The 21,249-nt window shown below is 43.5% G+C and overlaps 1 protein-coding gene across 1 annotated transcript; it reads right to left on the bottom strand.

Annotated features, from left to right (window-relative positions):
- Positions 1-8,927: 8,927 nt before the first annotated feature.
- BTD (biotinidase) lies at positions 8,928-20,868 on the bottom strand. Its single transcript, XM_006840008.1, has 3 exons — positions 20,620-20,868; positions 11,651-11,800; positions 8,928-10,100 (listed from the first exon to the last, which is right to left on the bottom strand). Exons 1-3 carry the CDS (start codon positions 20,863-20,865, stop codon positions 8,928-8,930), a joined length of 1,569 nt encoding a protein of 522 aa, XP_006840071.1. The 5' UTR covers positions 20,866-20,868.
- Positions 20,869-21,249: the final 381 nt, after the last annotated feature.

Raw genomic sequence — 21,249 nt, forward strand, 5'->3', positions numbered from 1 at the left:
TTTTTTTTTTTTTTTAAGTTCTTCAAACATGCCAAACTTCTTTCTATGGCTGATTTTTATCTGTTCTGGCTACTGATTGCTATGTAACGAAATTAACAAACTAGATGGCATTGAGTTGACTGACTCAGCACAACCTCATGATAGGTATCAGAGTTGTTGTTGTTAAGTGCCATTGAGGTGATTCCAACCTATAGCAACCCTGTATAGGGTTTCCAAGGAGCAGCTGGTGAGCTTGAACTGCTGACTTTACGGTTTAATCCGACTTTGCAGTCCAGCGCATTAGCTCACAGCACCAATCAGAACTCCGTGTATCAGGGTAGAGCTACCCAACAGGGTTCTCAAAGGCTGTCACTTTAAGAAGCAGATCTTCAGGCCTCTCTTCTGAGGTGACTGTGGGTGAGATAGTAGTCTAGTGTTTAGCAGATTGTACCACCCGGGGACTCCCAAATATAGTGGCTTAAACAACAGCAATCAGTTACGTTGCTCATTAATCTGCAATCTGGGCAGTACTGGTGGGGAAGGCCTATCTCTGTCCACACCTAGGGCCATTGACTTGAGGGCTTCAGGGTTTGCTTCCAAGACAGCCCACTCATCTGGCTGAAAATTTCAAGCTGGAGGGGCAGAGGGCTGAGGGCTGAGGGCTGAGGGCTTGGTTTCTCTTCATGTGGATCTCTCCAAGTGGCCTGGATTTCCTCACAATATGGTATTTGGGCTACCAGAGTAAAAGACCCAAGGGAAAGCCAGACAACAGCTGTACCTTCTTCACATCCTAGCTTTGAGGTCCTGGGGCATCTCTGTTCATGGTGCCACATTTGGTTCATTGTGGCAGTCACAAAGTCCTGCCATAGCATAAGGGAAGGAACACAGATGCTACTGTGTGATGGAGAGTGGCAAAGTCCTGGAAAAACAAAAAAGAAAATATTGTTGCAGCCAATATGTTTGGAAAAAACAATCCTCCACAATATCCATCATTGATCTGTGTGTTTAAGTCCTGTCTTTATATGAGCATTAAAAAATACACTGTCACTAAAGGCGATGGTATTTTCCTGTGTGACTTTATATACGCTGTGGTTTCTAGCACATTAGTTTATGCAAGGAGTCCTGGTGTGGCACTGTAGGATCATGCACTGGATCGCAAGAGCTGTTTGAACTGTAATATCAGCGGTTCAAACCCACCAGCCGCTCCTCAGAAAACTTGTACAGGGTCGCTGTGAGTTGAAACCGACTTGACAGCACTTAACAACAACACATTTATACATGGTCTCTGGGTGGCATTCAGTTACCAACTGAAAGGTTGGCCATTCGAATGCACCCAGTGGCACTGCTGAAGAAGAGGTCCAGTAATCTGCTTCCATAAAGACTACAATCAAGAAGACCCCACTGAGCTCAATCCTGTTCTATAATGCATGGGGTTGCCAGAAGTGACTTCATGGCAATTTGTTTGTTTGTGAGTTTACACAGAGCTAATGTGTGGCACTGTGGTTTAATGCACCAGACTGCAAAGCCGTTTGAACTGCAAGGTCAGCGGTTCATGCTCACCAGATGATCCTCAGAAACCCTATACAGGGCTGCTATGATTGGAGTTTACTTGACAGCACTTAACAACAACAATGCTTAATTATCACACCTGATTTCACAGTTGATAATATACAAGCTATTAGTTGGAGCAACAATTTTTGAAGAATTAGAACTTCGAGATTTTCCTTAACTAAAAACTATATGCTGAGGGTATACCCTTTGGTCGGTTGATGATGCATGGAGGGAATTGGAACCATGGCAATGAAACGATGTACGGTGGAATGAATGTAAAACTAAAGTTCTCCCATGTAAAATATCATACAATTCACAATAAAACATGGAAAAAAAAAAAAACTATATGCTGAGCATAATTTAATCTTCCTTTGGTTATTGGCAAATCGCTTTAGAGACCTATTGTTCTTCCAGATCATTGGATAAGAATCTCAACCATCACCTCCAATACTTGGAAAAAATACACAGTTCTGATCATTTACTATTCCTGTATGCTGAAGATAATTTAAAAGGAAGTACAACAGCACATGGACTTGGAACTGCCAAAAACTGAACCAGATTCAGAAAAGAACATCGAACTAGGGATATCACTGCTGATGGATCTTGACTGAAAGCAGAGAACACCAGAAAGCTGCTACCTGTGCTTTTGACCGTGTGGATCATGACAAACTATGAACAACATTGTGAAGAACGGATATTCCAGAACACTTAATTGTGCTCATGAGGAACTTGTACATAGACCAAGAGACAGTTGTTAGAACAGAAAAAGGGAACACTGAATGGTTTAAAATCAGGAAAGGTGTGCGTCAGAGTTGTATTCTTTCACCATACTTTTCAACCTGTATGCTGAACAAATAATCTAAGAAGCTGGCTTATATAAAGAGGAATGCAGCATCAGGAATGGAGGAAGACTCATTAACAACCTGCGATATGCAAATAATACAACCTTGCTTGCCTGCCGTAAGTGGGGAACTTGAAGCATGTACTGATGTGGATCAAAAACTACAGCTTTCAGTATGGATTGAACCTTAACAAAGAAAATAAAAATCCTCAAAACTGGACCAATAAGCAATATTAAGTCAGACACAGAAAAGATTGAAGTTGTCAAGGATTTAATTTTACTTGGATCCACAACCAAGGCCCATATAAATGGCAATCAAGAAATCAAATGATGTTTTGCATTGGACAAATCTGCTGCATAAGACCTCTTCAAAGTATTTAAGAGCAAATGTTACTTGAGGACTAAGATGCACCCGACCCAAGCCATGATATTTTGAGTCACATCATATGCATGTGGAAGCTGGATAATGAATAAGAAAGATCAAAGAAGAATTAATGCCTTAGAATTATAGTGTTGGCAAAGAATATTAAATGTATTCTGGACTGCCCGGAGAATGAACAAATTGTCTTGGAAGAAGTGTAGTCAGAATGCACGTTAGAATTGAGGACAGTGAGATTTCATCTCATGTGCTTTGGACATGCCATCAGCAGAGACCAGTCCCTGGGGAAGGACATCATGCTGGGTAAAGTAGATGGTTAGTGAAAAAGAGGAGGACCCTCAATGAGATGGCTCGACACAGTGGTTGTAACAATGCATTAAAACAAAGCTTGTGAGGCTGCCAGAGGACCGGGCAGTGTTTTGCTCTGTTGTACACAAAGTCACTATGAGTTGGAACCAAATCAAGGGCACCTAACAACAAAACACTTCCTTTGTGCATATTTAGGGTGTGAAAATGAAAAAGAAAATCTTTGCTTTTAGTGTTGGGGATATCTTTAGCAGTAGGACCCAACAGCAACAGACTTGGGATGTGTGTGATGTGTGATAACCAAGGCTTAAAAGGGTGCAGCATCTACAATTTCAGGCCAACCAAACCAACTGAGGATACTGTAGACATTGTAAACAAAGTATTGGTAAAGTTAATTATCTGACTTGTGTGGAATTTAATAGAAGGTTCAATACAATTGTGCTCAGTAAACATGAACATAAGCAGCCATCCTACTCATTTTATTCAAAATACTGAGGTACCAGACTGAAGGATTTCAGAGCATCTTTCTCACAGTGAAATGGAATAAAGGACTTATTCTCAAAATAATTGAAAATAAATTGATTGGTTCAACAAGATAGCTGCTGACCCATGTAACCTCCCATGAACTTTCAAATTTACATAGAACTTGGTAGTAACTCTAAATTGTAATTTTCCTTCCAATCTGTGTTTGGCCAAACAAATGAACAAGAAGAGTATTTCCTATGAATTTATGATGATAAATTCATAGAAAAAGATAGTAAACGCCAGATGCCATTGAATTGATTGTACTCACGGGGATCCTGTGTATTGTCAAAGTAGAGCTGTGCTCAACAGGGTTTTCAATGGCGAATTTTTTGCAAGCCGGTCGATCACCAGACCTTTCTTGCAAGGTGCCTGTGGGTGGATTCAAACCTCCAACTTTTCAGTTAGCAACTGAGTGTATTAACTGTTTGTACCACCCAGGATTCCAATATATGAAGTCCTTGTGTGGTGCTTTAGGATAAGCACTGGACTTACAACGTCTAGGTTGGTGGTTCAAACCCTATCAGCTGCTCTTCTGAAACCTTATACACACACTATCAGAACAGACTTCAAGGCACTTAACAAGGCACTCCAAAAGGAGCAGACTGGGTTGGAAACTAGCTTAAGACAAAGAGGAAAGAGTTTCGGACTGGTGGCCTGGAGTGCTGCCTGTGTGGAGGTTCCGCAGTGGGAATTTCAGGCTCTAGCTCTGTTGCTGGGATGCTGGTTATCCTTAGGCACGGCACTCCTATCCTCAGCTGCTGCTTCTAAAATGGGCACGCTCACGTGTCTCAGAACTTCTTTGGGAAATGCACTGCATTAGAGCGGCCTCACACTTTCTCAGGACCAGAATCACCTGGAGAGCTTGTTGAAACACAGATCACTGCGTGCCATAGACTTTCTGATTCAGTGAGGGTGAGCTGGACCTGAGGAGTTGCACCAAGTCCCCAGGTGATGCTGATGTAACAGATTTGGAGGCCACGCTGAGAACCACACCACCAGGCTGATGACCAGATCATCATTTGCTGCTTGAGGTGGGTTAGGTAGAATTCTGGGGGGCAGGAGGTGGTACTGGCTGCTTTCAGAATGTCTCTTCCAGAACTTTGCATTTCAAAGCAACTCAGGGAAAGTGAACCAGTTAATACTGCTCATGCTGGTTCGAAGTCACTAGGTTTGGGAATCATTTGTTATGTGAGAACTTTCGATTAATACAAAAAGGAAGACTTGGCGATGAGAGAATATGGAAGCCGGAGACTGGATCTTTCCTCTGGACTGAAAGAATATGGAAGCCGGAGACTGGATCTTTCCTCAGGACTGGTAAGCAGCTAAATTAGCACCCACAAGAGGCCTGTTCATAGAGCTTCATGTTACATCATCATTTGTTATAAATATTGGCCTTTTCTCACAGTACAAGATGCTATTCAAGCTTTATTTCAGTTTTGCCATATAGAAACCCACTTTGTTCAGAAATCATGTGTTTGTTCACTGAGTGGGTAATTTGGGTTTGAGCAGGCCTTTCACTGACAATCTGATTAGCTGAGTTACCACTGTCTGTCTCTGGGTGGAGCGTCTGTGTCAGGTCACCTCAGGCCACCATCCAGCCTTCTGACTGGCTGGACTTTAAGTAGGTTCCTACTCCTAGTGTGGTGCTGTAGGATAAGCACTGGACTTAGAACCATAAGGCTGGCATTTCAAACCCACCAGCTGCTCCTTGGAAACCCTGTCCAGGGTCACTATGAGTTGGAATCAACTCGATGTTACTTAACTCCTGGTCCAATGCTCTGTGGCCATGGGGGAGTGGGAGTGAACCACAGGATACTGGGTAAGAGGTGGCCTGGGTGTGTTTTTCTCGGCAGGCGCTGTCGGTAGGCCCTCTCCTCAGGAGTGAGTGTGTCAGGTGCAGAGACTGGATAGACCAAGGAGGGCATAGTTTTGCCTTCTCTGGGGACAGGCCTGTTCAAGCAGCGTGCGCGCAGTGCATTGTGCTTTTCACTTCCTTTATGTGGAGAACCACAGCCAGCCACAGCTGTGCCTACATTGTAACGTACATGGACCAAGCGGCTTTCCCCAAGTCTGGTTCAACCAAAAATAGATTTGATTTCCTATCTCTGTGTTATGGTCAAAGTTGCCACTGGCTTTCTGAATTTGAGGATCATAGAGACAAAAGCGTATCATAACCTTTAGTCATAGACAAATTTTTTTCCTGAAAATCATCTTTTACTCATTTCCCCCTATACTCCTTTGTCCTGTTAGCTACTTCTTTTTATTGTAAACATCATTTGTTCTACCATTGTTGTTTATTTCCACTTCATTTCTGCTTTATAAACAATTAATTCTAAATTTTCAGTAGAAAGTAACCCAGGGAAAGTTCTCCGTGCTCTGCTCTGAAGGGCAAAATGTGCACCCAGTAGGTGCTTAATAAATAGTGAGTGAAGTAGTCCCAGCAGGTCTGACTACCCTCTCTCAGGTTCATTTGAATCATCTTGGCATGAAGCAATGATACACATCTTAAAAATAATTTCTGTTCCTCTGAGGTTTGGGGCAGGGAAGTTGAGTGGGCAGACAGTACCACATCCGGAGCCACGTCAGGCAGCCAGCTCATTCCTCCCAGCTGCTCTGCGTCAGCGAGGGCAGGCGAGCGATGTCGTCTGGGTGGGAGAGGACTTCCCAGGGTGTGGGGGAGTCTGGGCCTCCTCAGGAATTCTGAGTTCTTCCTGCTTTTTCTTGAAGACTTGATTCCTTCCAGGCCTTTTCGGCAGAGCAGTTAGTCAGCTGGAGGTGGGGCTGCTCTTGCTACTTTCCCAACATGGGTTATTTAATGCCACTCCACGAATGAAGTTTAAATAAATTGTCCCAAGTCCACACAGTAAAGAGTAAACTGTGAAGCCAAGAATGTAAACCAAGTCCATCTGCTCTAGAATTTATGCCCTTAATTATCCTGCCTAAAAGCTAAAATAGGGTCTCAAAGACAAACTAAGGAAGGAAAATTTTTCATTTTTTATTTTTATGCAATTCTGTATATAGATATAGCATACACACTTTGAAAAAAAATTAAAATAAAATTTAAAAGGAGATAAAATGAAATACCCACAACAGTTAAGGTTAATTATTTGTTGTCCATGTAAAAAAGGTTATCTGAAACAGTTACTAGGCATGGAATCAAAATCTTTTTCTAAATTACTGAAATGTTGATGCAAATAATATAGAAACCAGTGGCCTAATAATATCTCCACCACACTTTTCTCCCACCGATCATTCTGTATCTGAACTAACATTGTGGGAAGTCCCTATTCTGTGCCTAGTGGGTGCTTCATACACACCTGGTGAATGGTTCATGAATAAATGACTGAAGTTCTTGCAACTTATATACATAGGCACCATGCTTCTCTACAAAGGAGAGACGCTTCTGTGGAACTGCAGGTTGAATGACACCAAGATCATTCCATCCTGCATGGATGGGCATCTATAAATATAGCTCTTGTCCCAAACCAAACCAGTTGCCCATGAGTCAATTCTGAGTAGAACTGCCTCAGTGTTTCACAACCTGTAATCTTTATGGAAGCAGACTGTCACATTACTGTCCTGCAGAGAGGCTGGTGGGTCAAAGCAAGCGTGATTTGTTAAGGTCCCTGGATCCCTGGATGAGACAAGTTGGACGGAAAAAATTCTATTACTCATAACTTTCCATGGCTGCCCCTTCTTTCCAACAATTTTTCCAGTCTCACTTTTTCTTTCCAGTTATCCCAAGTCCTGCTTGACACATTCCATTTACTTACAGAAAAGCAGATGAGAGAAAAACTTCTCATCCACTTTTAAAAGCTGCTTCACAGTCTGTATTTCTGATATTATTAAGGGCTCTGGCGTTACCATTTCATTCGACTGGAGTTTGAGTCAGTTATGGTGGGAAAGATCCCCATGGGAACCATTTCGAATACAGCTTTTGCTTTGAGAGTTTGAGGTATGTGAAATGCTTATACTTCCTGAGTGTCACTTGATCAACAAGAACAAGACAACAAAATACTGCTTTGAGGATATGTAAAACAGAAACTGAGATTTATTTTTGAGTTCTTAACAATCAACTGTGTACTGAGAGAACTGTTAGAAGGTGTGTCTTGAAAAAGACAAACGTGAGCAGAAAATACCAGAACATGTCTCAATAATTCAAGCTGAAGAGTAGGATTTGCTGAGGGAATCTGTAACCCCTACATCTTTCCAGGGTAGGATGTGGTGCCAAAGGAGTGGATCCCACCATTAGGGCACAGAGGTGGTGCAGTACAATGGATTACTTCATATGCCCTTCGACCTACAATCCTTGTAACTCCCACCAAACAACTTTTTTTCCAATGGGTCTGGATAAGAAAAGGTGGGACAAGATGCTGATAGGATGATATGATTCAGTTGTGATTGTTAACAGAGTTAATTATGATTGGAAAAACTTGGAACGCTAATGTAGGTTTAAAATGAGCCACCTCAGAGCAGGAAGGGGGGACTCTCGCTACCATTAAGCAAAAAGACCAAGGAATGGATCACGTCCTTTGGACTGGGCGATCCCTGCACATTGAACCTCCTTGACGCAGGAGTCAGAGCTCCAGACAGAGCGGTGGGCTTCCCAACCCCTGGAACAAGTTAAGTTGCGTGACTTTTGGCAGGAGGCTTGTCTGTAGAGTAAGAAGCCTCCAGGCACTTAACTAGGGGAGCAAGTCTTGGTGACCCAATAGCTAGAGTTGAGTGTCTTCAGGTTGAAGCCTATGGTGGAGTAGTGTGCTGTATGAGCATTAATAGCAATACTAAAAGAGCTTTATTTAAAAAAAAAAAAAAAAAGCTTTTATTGTGAATTAAGTGATAGTTTACATGGGAGAGCATTGGTTTTGCATTCATCCTATCATATTTTGTTCCACTACAATGATTATAATCCCCAGTGCATCATTACTGAACAGCATTTGCTGCTTTTCCCTCTGCTCCTAAAAGAGCTTTGTAACATTGGCCGGGCAGAGAGAGGCCTGCCTCTGCACTGAGAAGACATTGTAAGAAGGGTGCCCTGAGCATTTCTGACCCAGAATTGTCCTGGTGTGGCTCTGTGGGCTGGACTGCAAAATTGGTTTGAACTGCAATGTTGTCAGTTCAAGGTCACCAGTCACTCTTTGGAAACTATATACAGGGTCATTGTGGGTGGGAACCGACTCATACACTTAACAACTTCCCTAATAGTCCCTGTAACCTTGAGTATGGCGTTGAGTTCTGTGTGGCGATTATAAAGAATTACTGAACCCATTCTGAGTAAAAAGTGTTGTGGGAGGTGGTCACAGTGTTTATATGACTTGTAGCCAGTGCCCACCCAACACACTTGCCCTAGTCCCTTTCATACACCCGCCCATAGAGCGCTGCCGTCACCAGGCCTGAGGACAGCCCACTCTTCCTCATGAAATAGTAGTCATTCTCCCAGCCGATCTGGTCAGGGATTGCCAGGGTCATCCCTGAGGTCAGAAACAGAGGGAAGATATAAGAAGTAGTGAAGTTCCCCCAGAGGTGAAACTCAAATATCCCCGTGGCCTCTGTGATCTCCTGCCCACAGGTGTCAAGGCCGAGGCCCCCACACTTGACCAGGGCACAGACTTGAATGTAGTAAGTGCCATGCACTGTGTGGAGGCCATCGAAGACTCCTAGGGCATATAGCTCTGTGGTCAGGTTGGGCCTCTGGTACAATAAGTGACAGCAGAGGCTGTTGGCACAGACTCGGAGATGGCCTTCCTTTCCCCACACGGGGATGAGGGTGAAATTGTCGTACATCATCTCAGAGTGAAATGTGGGCGGGGCATTCATGTTCCACTTGGCAGCTCCTTCACAGTGGACTTCTTGAGCATCCTTCTCACAGTATGGGTCGCCTGCCAAGATTTTTAAGAACTTAGTATGGGATGGGTCCAATTTACTTGTTGCATTCACTGTATGGCTGTGGCTTAGTGGATTTTTGGCTACCTGGGCAACTATGAGGTGACCACTGGGGTTTTCCATGTCGTGGTGCCAAAAGGACTGCAGAGGGGTGTGTATGCCACTCCCTGTCATCCCCAGAGAGGGGTGGTGGATGTTAGCTGCCAGAACGTTGATGCCCAGGGCAATGGCAAAGCCGAGTTGGATCTGAATCGCAGCCAAGAGTGGGAGCTGGTTCATCCAGGCAGTTGGGTACACAATGTGCTTCACTTCAGACTCTCTGAGGAGGCTAATGGCAGGGTCGAAGAACAGGATGTCAAAACAAGTGAACATGCCAAACTTGCCAGCAAAGGGGGTATCAAAGGTGATGTAATCCACTTTTGGAGGAGTATCAAAAGCTGCTTCAAAGTAGAGGTTGTGTTTGCGGTAGCGGTCAACGAGGGTCCCATTACTGCTGAACACGACATTCGTGTTAAACTGGTATCGTGCATCGTTTGGGCACGCTGCGTCACTGGAATGACAGGGTTGCTTTGTCCCGAGATTGGCCACCAGGAACATCTGTCCCCTCAAGGCCATACAACTCAGGCGCTGAAGGACCTAGAGAAAAAGAGGTACAAAGAAATGAATCTTGGAGATCCTGCTTTTAGCCTTACTTTTTTTTTTTTTTTAATGGAAGAGTATCTGTATTGTGATTGTAACATATAAACACCTATTCTAAATTAGTAAAAAGGTAACCAGTTCAGGCTTGTAAACAAACTCCTCAGCCTGTGGCTCAATTTTCAGCCATACAATAGACTGGGGAACAGTAACACTGGTGAGATGTGCACAACTTAGAAAAGTCAACTGTTTGATATCAAACGCGCAGTATTTACCTAAGGACAAAGTTAAGACAGTTTCGGAAAGGAAGAGGAATGGGAACGGGAATCACAGGAACAATGTGGGAGATGTGATGTTTCATGGTGGGGACTGCAGTTAGTGAAATGAAACAAAATGTGTATGAAATACTGAACTCATCTCCTCTGTAAACCTTCACCCAATTCCAAAAAAAATTTTTTTACAAAGGAAACCACTACAGAAAATGTTCAACAGATGTAAACAGGTCATTTATAAAAGAATAAATACAAATGGTAAACAAACACCTGAAAAGATGTTTACGTCATTAGTAATTACTTAGTGCCATCAAGTCGGTTTCAATTCATAGCAACCTTGTTTACGTTTCTGAGGAGGGGCTGGTGGATTTGAACCACCAACCTTGCAGTTCTAATCAACCTAGCAGTCCAGTGCTTATCTGACAGCGCCACACCAGGACTGACAAAAATTCAAAAACATTGATTTTATGTTGCACTGACCAATGGGTAGGAAAACAGGCAATGGTTAAGCATTTGGCTGCTAACTGAAAGGTTTAAACCCACGAACTGTGCTGTGGAAGAAAGGAGGTGGTGATCTGCTGCTCCCTTAAAAGTTGACAACCTAGGAAACCCAACTGGGCAGTTCTGCTCTGTTCTATAGGCTTGCCATGAATTGGAATTGCCTCGGTGGCACACAGCAACAACAGAAAGTGAATACCACAGTTTTTCTCAAAGGGGAAACTTAGCACTCTTTAAAATAATTTGTAAATACAATGTGTGTATTGCTTGACTCAGACTCCATTTGTATGAATTTTATCTTACAGAAAGATTTGGACAAACTTGCAAAAAAATATGTGTATAAGGACATTTATCAAAACATTGCTCATAATAGAAATGTTTAAAAAATATTAATTTAAAAATGTGAGCATATAGTATGCTAAACAAGAGGATGTCAATAATTATGAAACACATAGAAAGGAATATTGTTGGATACACACCAAATTGCTGATGTCAGTTTCTCTAGGAAGGGAAGGTGGACTTTTGTCTTTTTACTTTTGTGTGGTTTGTTTTTTTTATAAGTGTTTATTCATGTATTAGTTTGTACAATTAGTAAGTAGAAGGATCTAAAGATGTGTAAATGCCTTGTAATTACCAGACATTCGCTAACTGAAGGAATACATGACAACATGGAATTTGGGATTGATTTCTATGGTCCCTAGGGGCACGGTTTTGGTCTTTGTCTGTGTTCATCTGCATGTGCCCTGTTTACTGAGGAGGAAAGTTGGCATCATCACACACCTCTGTGTCACTGAATCGGTGAGGCTCCAGGCATGGGTTCCACTTCACCAACTGAGGAGATGGCATGAAGTCCAAAAACGGGTATATGGATGTTCTTGTAAAGTTGAATCCGTGAATTCCATCTTCTGGAAACACTATAATCTGTGCACCCTGGAACTCAAAACATCAAAGAACAGTCTTTGAGATGACAGAAAGCACCAGCTCACTCATTCCTTCATTCATCTAACAGCCATCTAGCAATATCTATGCTGAGGCAGTGACCAAAGGTACCAAGATGGTGGCTGGACTCTCATCAAGGGTCTTATGAGTTGTGGGGGAAGATGTCCCTATTGGCCTAATTCTTAGGAGACAAAGACAAAATCCTCTACCAACACACACTGACTTTGCCTGGGGGCATATCAGGGAAGGATGGTTGAGTTTCCTTGAAGGGAGTTTGCCAAGTGCATAGTTAGGAAGGGTTTGGAGTTCTTGGTGGACAATTGGAGATGAGGTCAATGATAACTCCATTATAAATTGGTATTTCCAGTCACTGCGCATCAGATTTACACAGGAAACGTCTAGAAAAAACTCTAATGCTTTGCTTCACCCTAAGAAACCTGATTCAATTGATTGTGGGTGGGGACCTGGCAACACTGTTTATTTAAAGGTCCCCAAGTGAGTCTAATGTGCAGCCAAGGTTGAGACCCATTGGTATCGTTAACAGGCAAGTGTGTTGATTTCAGCATGGAAACAAGGATTTATTCTAAATCGAAATTCCCCAGCTGGGAACCCTCATTACCCTAAAGGCCTTTTCCCACACTTGAGGGATGCCTTGGGCTCCCTGGCTGGGATGGCCTGGGCTCCTCATGACGTCTGCAGCAAGCTAAGAAAATCAAAATAAACAGGGTAGCCTCCACCTCAGCGCCAGGGCCTCCTTCTCCGGATGCTGTCCACTTACAGGGCATAAGATAGCACCAGCCGTGCGGTAGAAGATGGAGGAGGAGGGCCTCTGGAGAGGCCTGAGTAATCTCAAACAGCAGGCAGTCTGAGTCGTTCCTTTCTACATGCACTGCAAACTCATTATATATATATATTCCCTCTGTTTACACAATACATTTTCAAAATGTTCATGGGATAATAATATGAAAAGATATGGAATATTTCCATGAATTTTTGAAAGCACCCCTCTTAAAAGGCTTGAAAAGTTTAATTGTACAAAATTTGGAAAACAGAAAATATAAAGAATTCATAATCCTATTATACCCTTATTAATATTTTGGTTATTTTCTCTGTACCTAATATATATTATGGAGTCATGGTGTGGCTCTGTAGGAAAAGCACTAGACTACTAACCACAAGGTCAGTGGTTCAAACCCACTAGTAGTTCCTTAGAAACCTTATCCAGGGTTGCTATGAGTCGGAACAGACTTGAGGGCACTTCACAACAATACACATACACACACACACACACAAAATGCATATATATTGTCAAATTAAAAAAAATAAATTCAGATTTTGCTAGAAAGAAGCTTTATTCAGAAGTAAAGGACAAAAGACACTATTCTGATGGGAAAGGGTATATTGTAATAAGGAGAACACTCTGACCATAAGATCATCAAGTATTTTAAAGATTAAAAAGTATTTTGTTTGTTCTAAATAGAGACTGAGACTGAACAACGCTAGGAAAAGCCCAGGTGTGAGGAGCGGAATGAGACGGTGACGTCACAGGTGTGCCATCAGAATGGTCTATGATGAGGAGTGCTGGTGTGGCGCTGTGGACTAATGCACCAGACTGCGAAGCTGTTTGAACTGCAAGGTCGGCAGTTCAAGCTCACAAGTTGCTCCTCGGAAACCCTATACAGGGTCGCTATGGATCAGAATTGACTTGACGGCACTTAACAACAACAATAACCCTTTTCTCATGCAGGAGAGTGTGTTGGTTCAGGTTGTTGTTAGGTGCCGCCAAGTTGGCTCCGATTCATAGCAACCCTGTGTACACTAAAACGAAACACAGCCTGATCCTGCCCCATCCTCACAGTTGTTGTAACACTTGAGCCCATTTCTGCCGCCACTGTGCCAATCCATCTCATTGGGGGGTCTTGCTCTTTTTTGCTGACCCTCTACTTTAGCAAGCATGATGTCTGTCTCCAGGGACTGGTCCCTTCTGTTAACATGTCCAAAGTACGAGAGATGAAGTCTGGCCATCCTGGCTTCTAAAGAGCATTCTGGTTGTACTTCTTCCAACACTGATTTGTTTATTCTTTTGGCAGTCCACGGTACTTTTAATATTCTTCTCCAACACAATAACTCAAATGCATCAATTCTTCTACGGTCTTTCTTATTTAAACATCTAACTTTCACATGTATCATAAGGCTATTGAAAATAACATGGCTTGAGTTTTAATCTTCAAACTGACATCTTTGCTCTTGAACACTTTAAAGAGGTCTGGTGCCGCAGATTTGCCTAATGGAATACATCGTTTGATTTCTTGACTGCTGCTTGCATGAGATTTTTCATTTCATTTCATGTAAAATGAAGTCTTTGACAACATCAATCTTTTCTCCATTTATCATGATGTTATTTATTTGTCCAGTGGTGAGGATTTTTATTTTCTTTACATGGAGGTGCAATCAATACCACAGGCTGTGGTTTCTGATCTTCATCAGTATTTTAAGTCCTCTTCAGCTTTCAGCAATCAAGGTTGTATTCAAGTGCATATCACGAGTTGTTAATGAGTTTTCCTACAATCATGATGCCATGTTCTTCGTATAATCCAGCTTCTTGGGTTATTTGCTCAGCATACAGATTGAATAAGTATGGTAAAAGAATGCAACCCTATCACACACCTTCCCTGGTTTTAAACCATTCAATGTCACCTTGTTCTTTTTAAACAACTGCCTCTAGATCTATGTAGAGGTTCCTCATGAGCACAGTTAAGTGTTACAGAATATTCATTCTCTGCAATGCTATCCATAGCTTATCATGATCCACACAATCAAAAGCACTTGCATATTCAATAAAGCACAGGTAAACATCTTTCTGGCATTCTCTCTTTTCAGCCAAGATCCATCTGACATCAGCAATGATATTCCTCGTTCTACTTCCTCTTATGGATCCAGCTTGAACTTCAGGCAGTTCCCTGTCAGCCACTTTCAAATAATCTTTAGCAGAATTTTACTTGCATATGATACGGACGATATTGTCCGATGGTTTCCATTCCATTGGGTCACCTCTCTTCGAAATGGGTACAAATATAGATCTTTTCCAATCACTTGGCCAGGTATCTGTCTTCCAAATCTCTTGGCATAGATGAGTAAGTGCCTCCAATGCTGCATCAGTTTGTTGAAAGATTTCAATTTATATTTAATCAATTCCATCATTGCACCTTGGACTTCTTCCTTTAGTACCACTGGCTCTTGATCATATGCTCCCTCTTGAAATTGTTGAACATGTACATTTCTTTTTGGTACAGAGACTCTGTATTCCTTCCATCTTTTTTTTTTTTTTTTGATGTTTTCTGCATCATTCAATATTCATTCCATAGAATCCTTCAGTACTGCAAGTCAAGGCTTAAACTTTTCTTCAGTTTTTTCAGCTTAAGAAATGCTGAGTGTGCTTCCATTTTGGTTTTCTATTTCCAGGCTGAGAATAGGCCAAAGTTTAGGGAATTGGGAGAAAGACAGAAACGTAACTAAAGATTGGTTAAGAAGCACTTTGTTTTTGATTCATCAGTGGCAACAAACAGTTCAGTTACCCATTTATGAGGGAAGGCATGGGAATTTAAAGGGTCTGAGTTTGGCCTTATCACAGGTTAAGGGGGCATCGATGAGTCTTATTTAACTCATATGGGAAGAGCACTTATTTTGCAGTAAATCATTGTCTTGAACATCAAGGGTGGGGGGATTTCTTTAACCATTGCTGTTTTCCTGTGTCACAGGACACAGGCAAAATGTCACTGTATCAGTGTATGTATGTTGTTGTTTAGTGCCATCTAGTTGGTTCTGACTTATAACAACCCTATATAGGGTTTCCAAGAAGCAAGTTTTGGGTTTGAACCACTGATCTTGCAGTTAGCAATACAGTGCTAATCCGACAGTGCCACACCAGGGCTCCAATGTACGTATCTAAGAAAATCATAAGCATGTGGTTTTGCAGCTTGATTTTTCTCACGACAGATTGTTGTTATTCTTAAGTGCTGCTGAATCAGTTCCAACTCATAGCAACCCTGTATAGGGTTTCCCAGGAGCAGCTGGTGAGTTTGAATTGCTGACCTTGTGGGTCAAACTGACTTTGCAGTCCAGTGCTTTATCCCACAGGGCCACACCAGGCCTCCACTATAGATTAAGAACTGTGAAAAATACCACGTATAATGGCTCCAATGTGTTTAACAAGAGGATACATGGGGTTTATCTTTTACTGCTGGACATTTGGACGATCTTAAAAAGAAAGAACACATTGGTGGCACATAAAACATGGGTCAACAAGAACATGTTATACCAGAGGAGCCTCATCGCTCCTTTGTGTACAAGATGCCCTAGGAGTGTAGTGGGTTACACGTTGGGCAGCAGTTCACATTCACCAGTCCATCTGAAGTAGAAAGATGAGGTTTTCTGTTCCCCTAAGGTTTACAGCCTTACAGGACTGCTATAAGTAGGAACTGACTGACAACATGTGGCGGCAGCAGCAGCAAGGAGCCTAGGAAGTGTAAACAGTCTGTAGTAGTCTGTTAACCTAAAGGCTGGTAGCTCTAATCCACAGTTCTGTGGAAGGAAAGCCTGGCAAACTGCTTCTGGAAGGATGACAGCCAAGGAAACCCTATGTGAGCAGTTATATTCTGACACATGGGGTTACCATGAGCTGTAATTGACTCAATGTATAGCAACACGGTTAAAATACTAAAGGATGGGCCTGCTAGAGTCACAGCCCCTGGGTCTCAGGATGGCACGTGGCCTGTGGACAGGACAGACAAGTGCAAGGTGGGTGCTATTTCAGGTTCGGGCTCAGCGTCAAGCAAGCCGACACCTCTATCCAGAGAACACTCTCACAGGGGGGACAAGTGGCAGCAGAAAGTGTGAGGGGAGAGCTTGGGATTTTTTTTTAACACTGACTTCAGCGTAGACATAAATGAGGTAGGTATCATCAAGTGTGTGGATGACGTGAAGGTAACTGATATCCTACATACATGTCAGGAGAGATCCCTAAATAGCCCAACAAGCTGAAATGAAATGTTAGCAGCGCAAACGTGAAGGCTGGCTCTCAGGTGAAATCCATCAACCTTGAGTCCAGGACGGCAACGGCAGCAGTGCGTCTGCCCGTGTGTGTGGGAAAGGCGCCGGAGCTTTAGTTGACAGCAGGCGCCTCATGACCCTCAGTGAGACATAGCTGTCAAGTGTGTCCTGGGGACAGTGCCTAGGCTGAGAGGTGACAGTTTTCTTCCTCCCTGCCCTCGGCCGGCAGTGTTGGGAGAACTGCCTGAAGTCTTTAGTGGGGGCAGCTGGACACCGCATCATCTAAGGAACTGTGAACAGATAGCCATTTGGACAGATACCCTGGGGAATCATGACAACTGTCCTCAAAGGTGGGAAGGATGATGGGCTCTGAGGACAGAACAGTAGGTGGCAGTTAGTTACAGGTAGGCTCACTGAAAGGAAAACCTTTCCAGATGTTCCCATTGTCCTCAGTTGGACAGTGACTTCTGGGCCACTGCTGGGTTTCAAAGAGAAACTGGATATCAGGTTAGGGACAAAAGAGGATTTCCATTCATCAGGAACAGGTCTTTACTCGCCCTTCCTACATCAGACATACAAATACATCTTATGGAGTCTCTAGGTGGTACAAATGGTCAGTGCGTTTGGCTGCTAACCCAAAGGTTGGATGCTCGAGTCTATCAGGAGGTAGTTCAGAAGAAAGGTCAAGCAATGTACTTCTGAAAACTTGGCCACTGAAAATCCTCTGGCGCGTAGTTCTACTCTGAACACACATGAAGTTACCATGAGATGGAATTGACCGACTGCAATTAGTTCTGCATTTCGTAGACTGAGATTTTTTCAAGTATAGCAATAACTGATGGTGGATATGCAGGCAGTCTTTATTTCCTTGATCAGAGAAAGGCACAGTTGGGGTAGGACCTGCTGGCATGACGTTTTGACCTTTAAACTCAAGAGACACCATTGAAGTTTTACTCGCACTGACCACTTCCTGTTGAGGCACAGCAGCCGGGCTTGACCACCTACCACCAGGGTTAAAGCTCAGACTTTCCCAAAAGGGCATTTCTTACAGAAACATCTGGCTCTGGCATTTCCAGCTCTGCCCCAGGGGGCTCATCTCCTTCTCCCCGCCCATCCGGCAGCAGTGGGAAATGCATGCCAAGCAGGAAGCCTTCACAAAGGCTGGCACCCACCTTCTTTTTGTCCATTTGGGCTCAATTCTGGTCTGGGAAGTCTGAAGACTGTTCACAGTCTGGCACAGAGACTAGAAGGCAACAGGCTGCATTTCTGTGGCTGCCTGTTGTTGTTGTGTGCTGTGGAGTAGATGTCCAATGCACAGCAATCCTGGAGGATGGAGGAGAACTGCCTCTCAGGGCTTCCTAGGCTACAATCTGTAGGAAAGCATGTCACCATGCCTTTCCTTCTCCCACAGAACAGCTGGGTGGGTTCATCCACAGCTGAACACTTAACCACTGTACCACCAGAGCTCCTCTGTGAATGTTTACCACTGAGTTAAGCTGAGTGCCTAAGAGGAGGTGAGGCCGTGATGCCGGGTAGCTCTTAGTTTTCTGCATATTAGAATGACCTGCTGGTGCTCAACTGCTAGTGGCTGGTGGGTTTGCACCATGGATCTTGAGATTAGCAGTCCAGTGCTTACCCTACAGCGCCTCACTAAGACTCCCAGGATCTGTTGTAGAGCCTGAACAATTCCCAGTGCTGAAGCTACACCCGAGACCAATTACAGCAGAATTTCCAGCAGGACCTGGGCCTCCATATTTGTTAAACCTGGTCAGGTGATTCCTCTGGGCAGTCACATTTGAGAACTAGGGAGCTACTTCAGGCCTTCTGACACCGGAAAGAGCTAACACATCACCTGGGGATCTTGCTAAAATGCAGACCCTGGTTCAGTGGGTTGGGGTGGGGCTGAAAGGTCTACATTTCTAAGGCGCTTCTGGCGCTGCTGTAGTCTTTAAGCCACTCTCTGAGGAGCAAGACTCCAGTCAGCTCAGGCTTGCTAACCAAAAGACCAAACTGTTTACCATCAAGTCAATTCTGACTCCTGGTTAACCCATGAGTAGAACCGCTCCATAGGTTTCCTCCTGACTGTAATATTTACGGAAGACTCCTGGTGTGGTGCTGTAGGATCAGCACTGGGCTGTGAACCATAATGTTGGTGGTTCAAACCCACCAGTTGCTCCTCAGAAACTCTATACAGGGTTGCTATAAGTCAGAACTGAGTCTATGGCACTTAAAAACAACAATCTTTACGGAAGCAGACCATCAAGCCTTTTGTGGCACTGCTGGGTGGGCTTGAACTGTCAACTTTTTGGGTAGTAGGTGAGTGCAGACTGCTTGCAGTACCCAGAGACCTCATACCTATTGTTGTTTTTTAAACTTTTTATTGTGAATCGAGTGAAGGTTTACAGGCAAGATCATCACCTTTACATTCAACAAACCATACACTTTGTTTCATCTCAATGACTGCAATTCGCTCCATGCAAAAACAGTGATCCTGCTTCCTTCCTGTGATTCTGGTTTCCATTTCACCCATCTTCCTATCTCTTCTCAGCTTTGCCCTTAGGAAGATGTTGCCCTTTTGATTTTGAATGACCCTTCCATTGTGAGCATAGCTTACTAGGGCTGTTATTACTCCCCTGAAGATCTACTGCTTGACTGAAAATTGGGCCACGAGGGGGCGTTCCTTTCCTGCCCTGAGGGTGGTTGAGTGCCGCAGTCTCAGGTTCCTCCAGTCTCTTTCCGACCAGTAAGCCTGGGCTTTTCTTTATAATTTAAGAGTTTTGTTCCACATTTTCTCCCACTCTACTGGGACCCTCTAATGTGATCCCTTTCAGAGCATTGGTAATGATAGTCAGGAACCATATAGTTCTTTTGGTCTCAGACTCGTGGAGACTGATGTTCCCATGTTCCATTAGTCCACTGGACTGATGCCAAGTCTCTTCAGTTCTCATCACTCCTCTTCCATCCACAAAGAGAGATCAACAGCTGCACCTTAGACGGTCACTTATGAGCTTTTAAGATCCCAGACTCTACTCACCCAAGCAGGATATAGAGCAGTGTCTTTGTGAACTATGTTGGGCCAATTGACCATGGTGTCCTCTGAGACTACCGTCCTGAGTCCCCAGGCCCAGCAGCTCATTGCCTTAGGATGCTGGGTAATATCTAGGAAGTTTTCATCATTTTGTCCATAGTACGCTCGCTCTACCTACCACATTGATAGCTGTGTTTGCAGGAAAGGTAAATACTCCTGTACAAATATCCTCTTTCAAATGCATATATTTGTGGGATATATATGTTTATCTTCCTCCCTTACCCATTCAGTCTATGTCTCATTGCATATATCTGTACAGAGAACACTGTTGTTCCAAGGTTGTGTATGTATCACTGTTTACCTCTATCCCCTTTAGCCCATGCCTACCTCCCTAGGTTTTCGCTTATCTTCATTATTCTTTTGCCAGCCTCCCACTACTTGTATACTGCCCTTCCCGTCACCCAAGATAGCACGTGCTTAGACCTGCTGTCATTAAGTGCCGTCAAGTCAGTTCCGACTCACAGCGACCTTGAATAGGATTTCCAAGGAGCAGCTGGTGGGTTTGAACCACTGACTTTGTGGTTAGCAGTCCAGTGTTTATCCTATGATGCCACACTTCCAGACCTACTAGTTGGGCTGAGTTTTCCAGAAGGTTTTGGAGCCTAGGGTTACTAGAGCAGCTTGCTCTTTCCTAGGGGAGCAGGTCATGTAATCAAAGAGGAGTGTTTCTTGCCTTCTGGGTTGCAGCCATCACTTGCTGTTCATAGATGTCCAGGTTCTGATTCATTAGCTCCAAGGCCTGCTTTCGGGTGGTAGGAGTCAGAGGGTCTGGACTCAAGATGGAATGGTGCTCGTACACAGCAGCCACATAATATTCAGCCACCTCATGCTTCCCGGCGTGCACTCCTAGGGCAACCACGTAACAGCCGCATAGGAAAAGAACAAGCTTACTGCTGGCTCCAAACATGATGCCGGCCATAAATCTGGAATGTAACAGGGCAAGGGAAAAACAGCTGAATAAAGAATCCTGCCAAGAATTTGACTTCTGCAGCTGTGATTTATTAATCCCAGCAATTAAACTCTCCTGAAGTGATGCTGCAGCTCAAAGAGTGTTTCATATTCCTAATAAAAGGGTACATGTCTCTCCCCAAACACGTAGCAGGCTACATTAAAAATGGCTCACTGTGTAAACAGTCTAGTTTTAGAACATTTCCAAAAAAGATCCAACATTTGCCATGATTTTCTTACCCAGCATTCAGTAGAACTGCAGTGTGTGACTACGTGCTTTTCTAGCTGCACACTTGTTAAAACAATAATAATGACTCCAGTTACTTTACATAATTCTGTGCCATAGCCCACACCC

Source organism: Chrysochloris asiatica, unplaced genomic scaffold, assembly GCF_000296735.1.
Source record: "Chrysochloris asiatica unplaced genomic scaffold, ChrAsi1.0 scaffold00028, whole genome shotgun sequence".
Taxonomy (NCBI): domain Eukaryota; kingdom Metazoa; phylum Chordata; class Mammalia; order Afrosoricida; family Chrysochloridae; genus Chrysochloris; species Chrysochloris asiatica.

What these genes read in the sequence shown, in the direction of transcription:
- BTD (XM_006840008.1), bottom strand. Translation starts at nt 20,865, where the DNA reads ATGGCCGGCATCATGTTTGGAGCCAGCAGTAAGCTTGTTCTTTTCCTA. An exon ending in TGATGGCTGCAACCCAGAAG is followed by an intron (nt 11,801 to 20,619) that starts GCAAGAAACACT and finishes TTTGAGTTCCAG; the next exon opens with GGTGCACAGATTATAGTGTT. An exon ending in ACCGATTCAGTGACACAGAG is followed by an intron (nt 10,101 to 11,650) that starts GTGTGTGATGAT and finishes CTTTTTCTCTAG; the next exon opens with GTCCTTCAGCGCCTGAGTTG.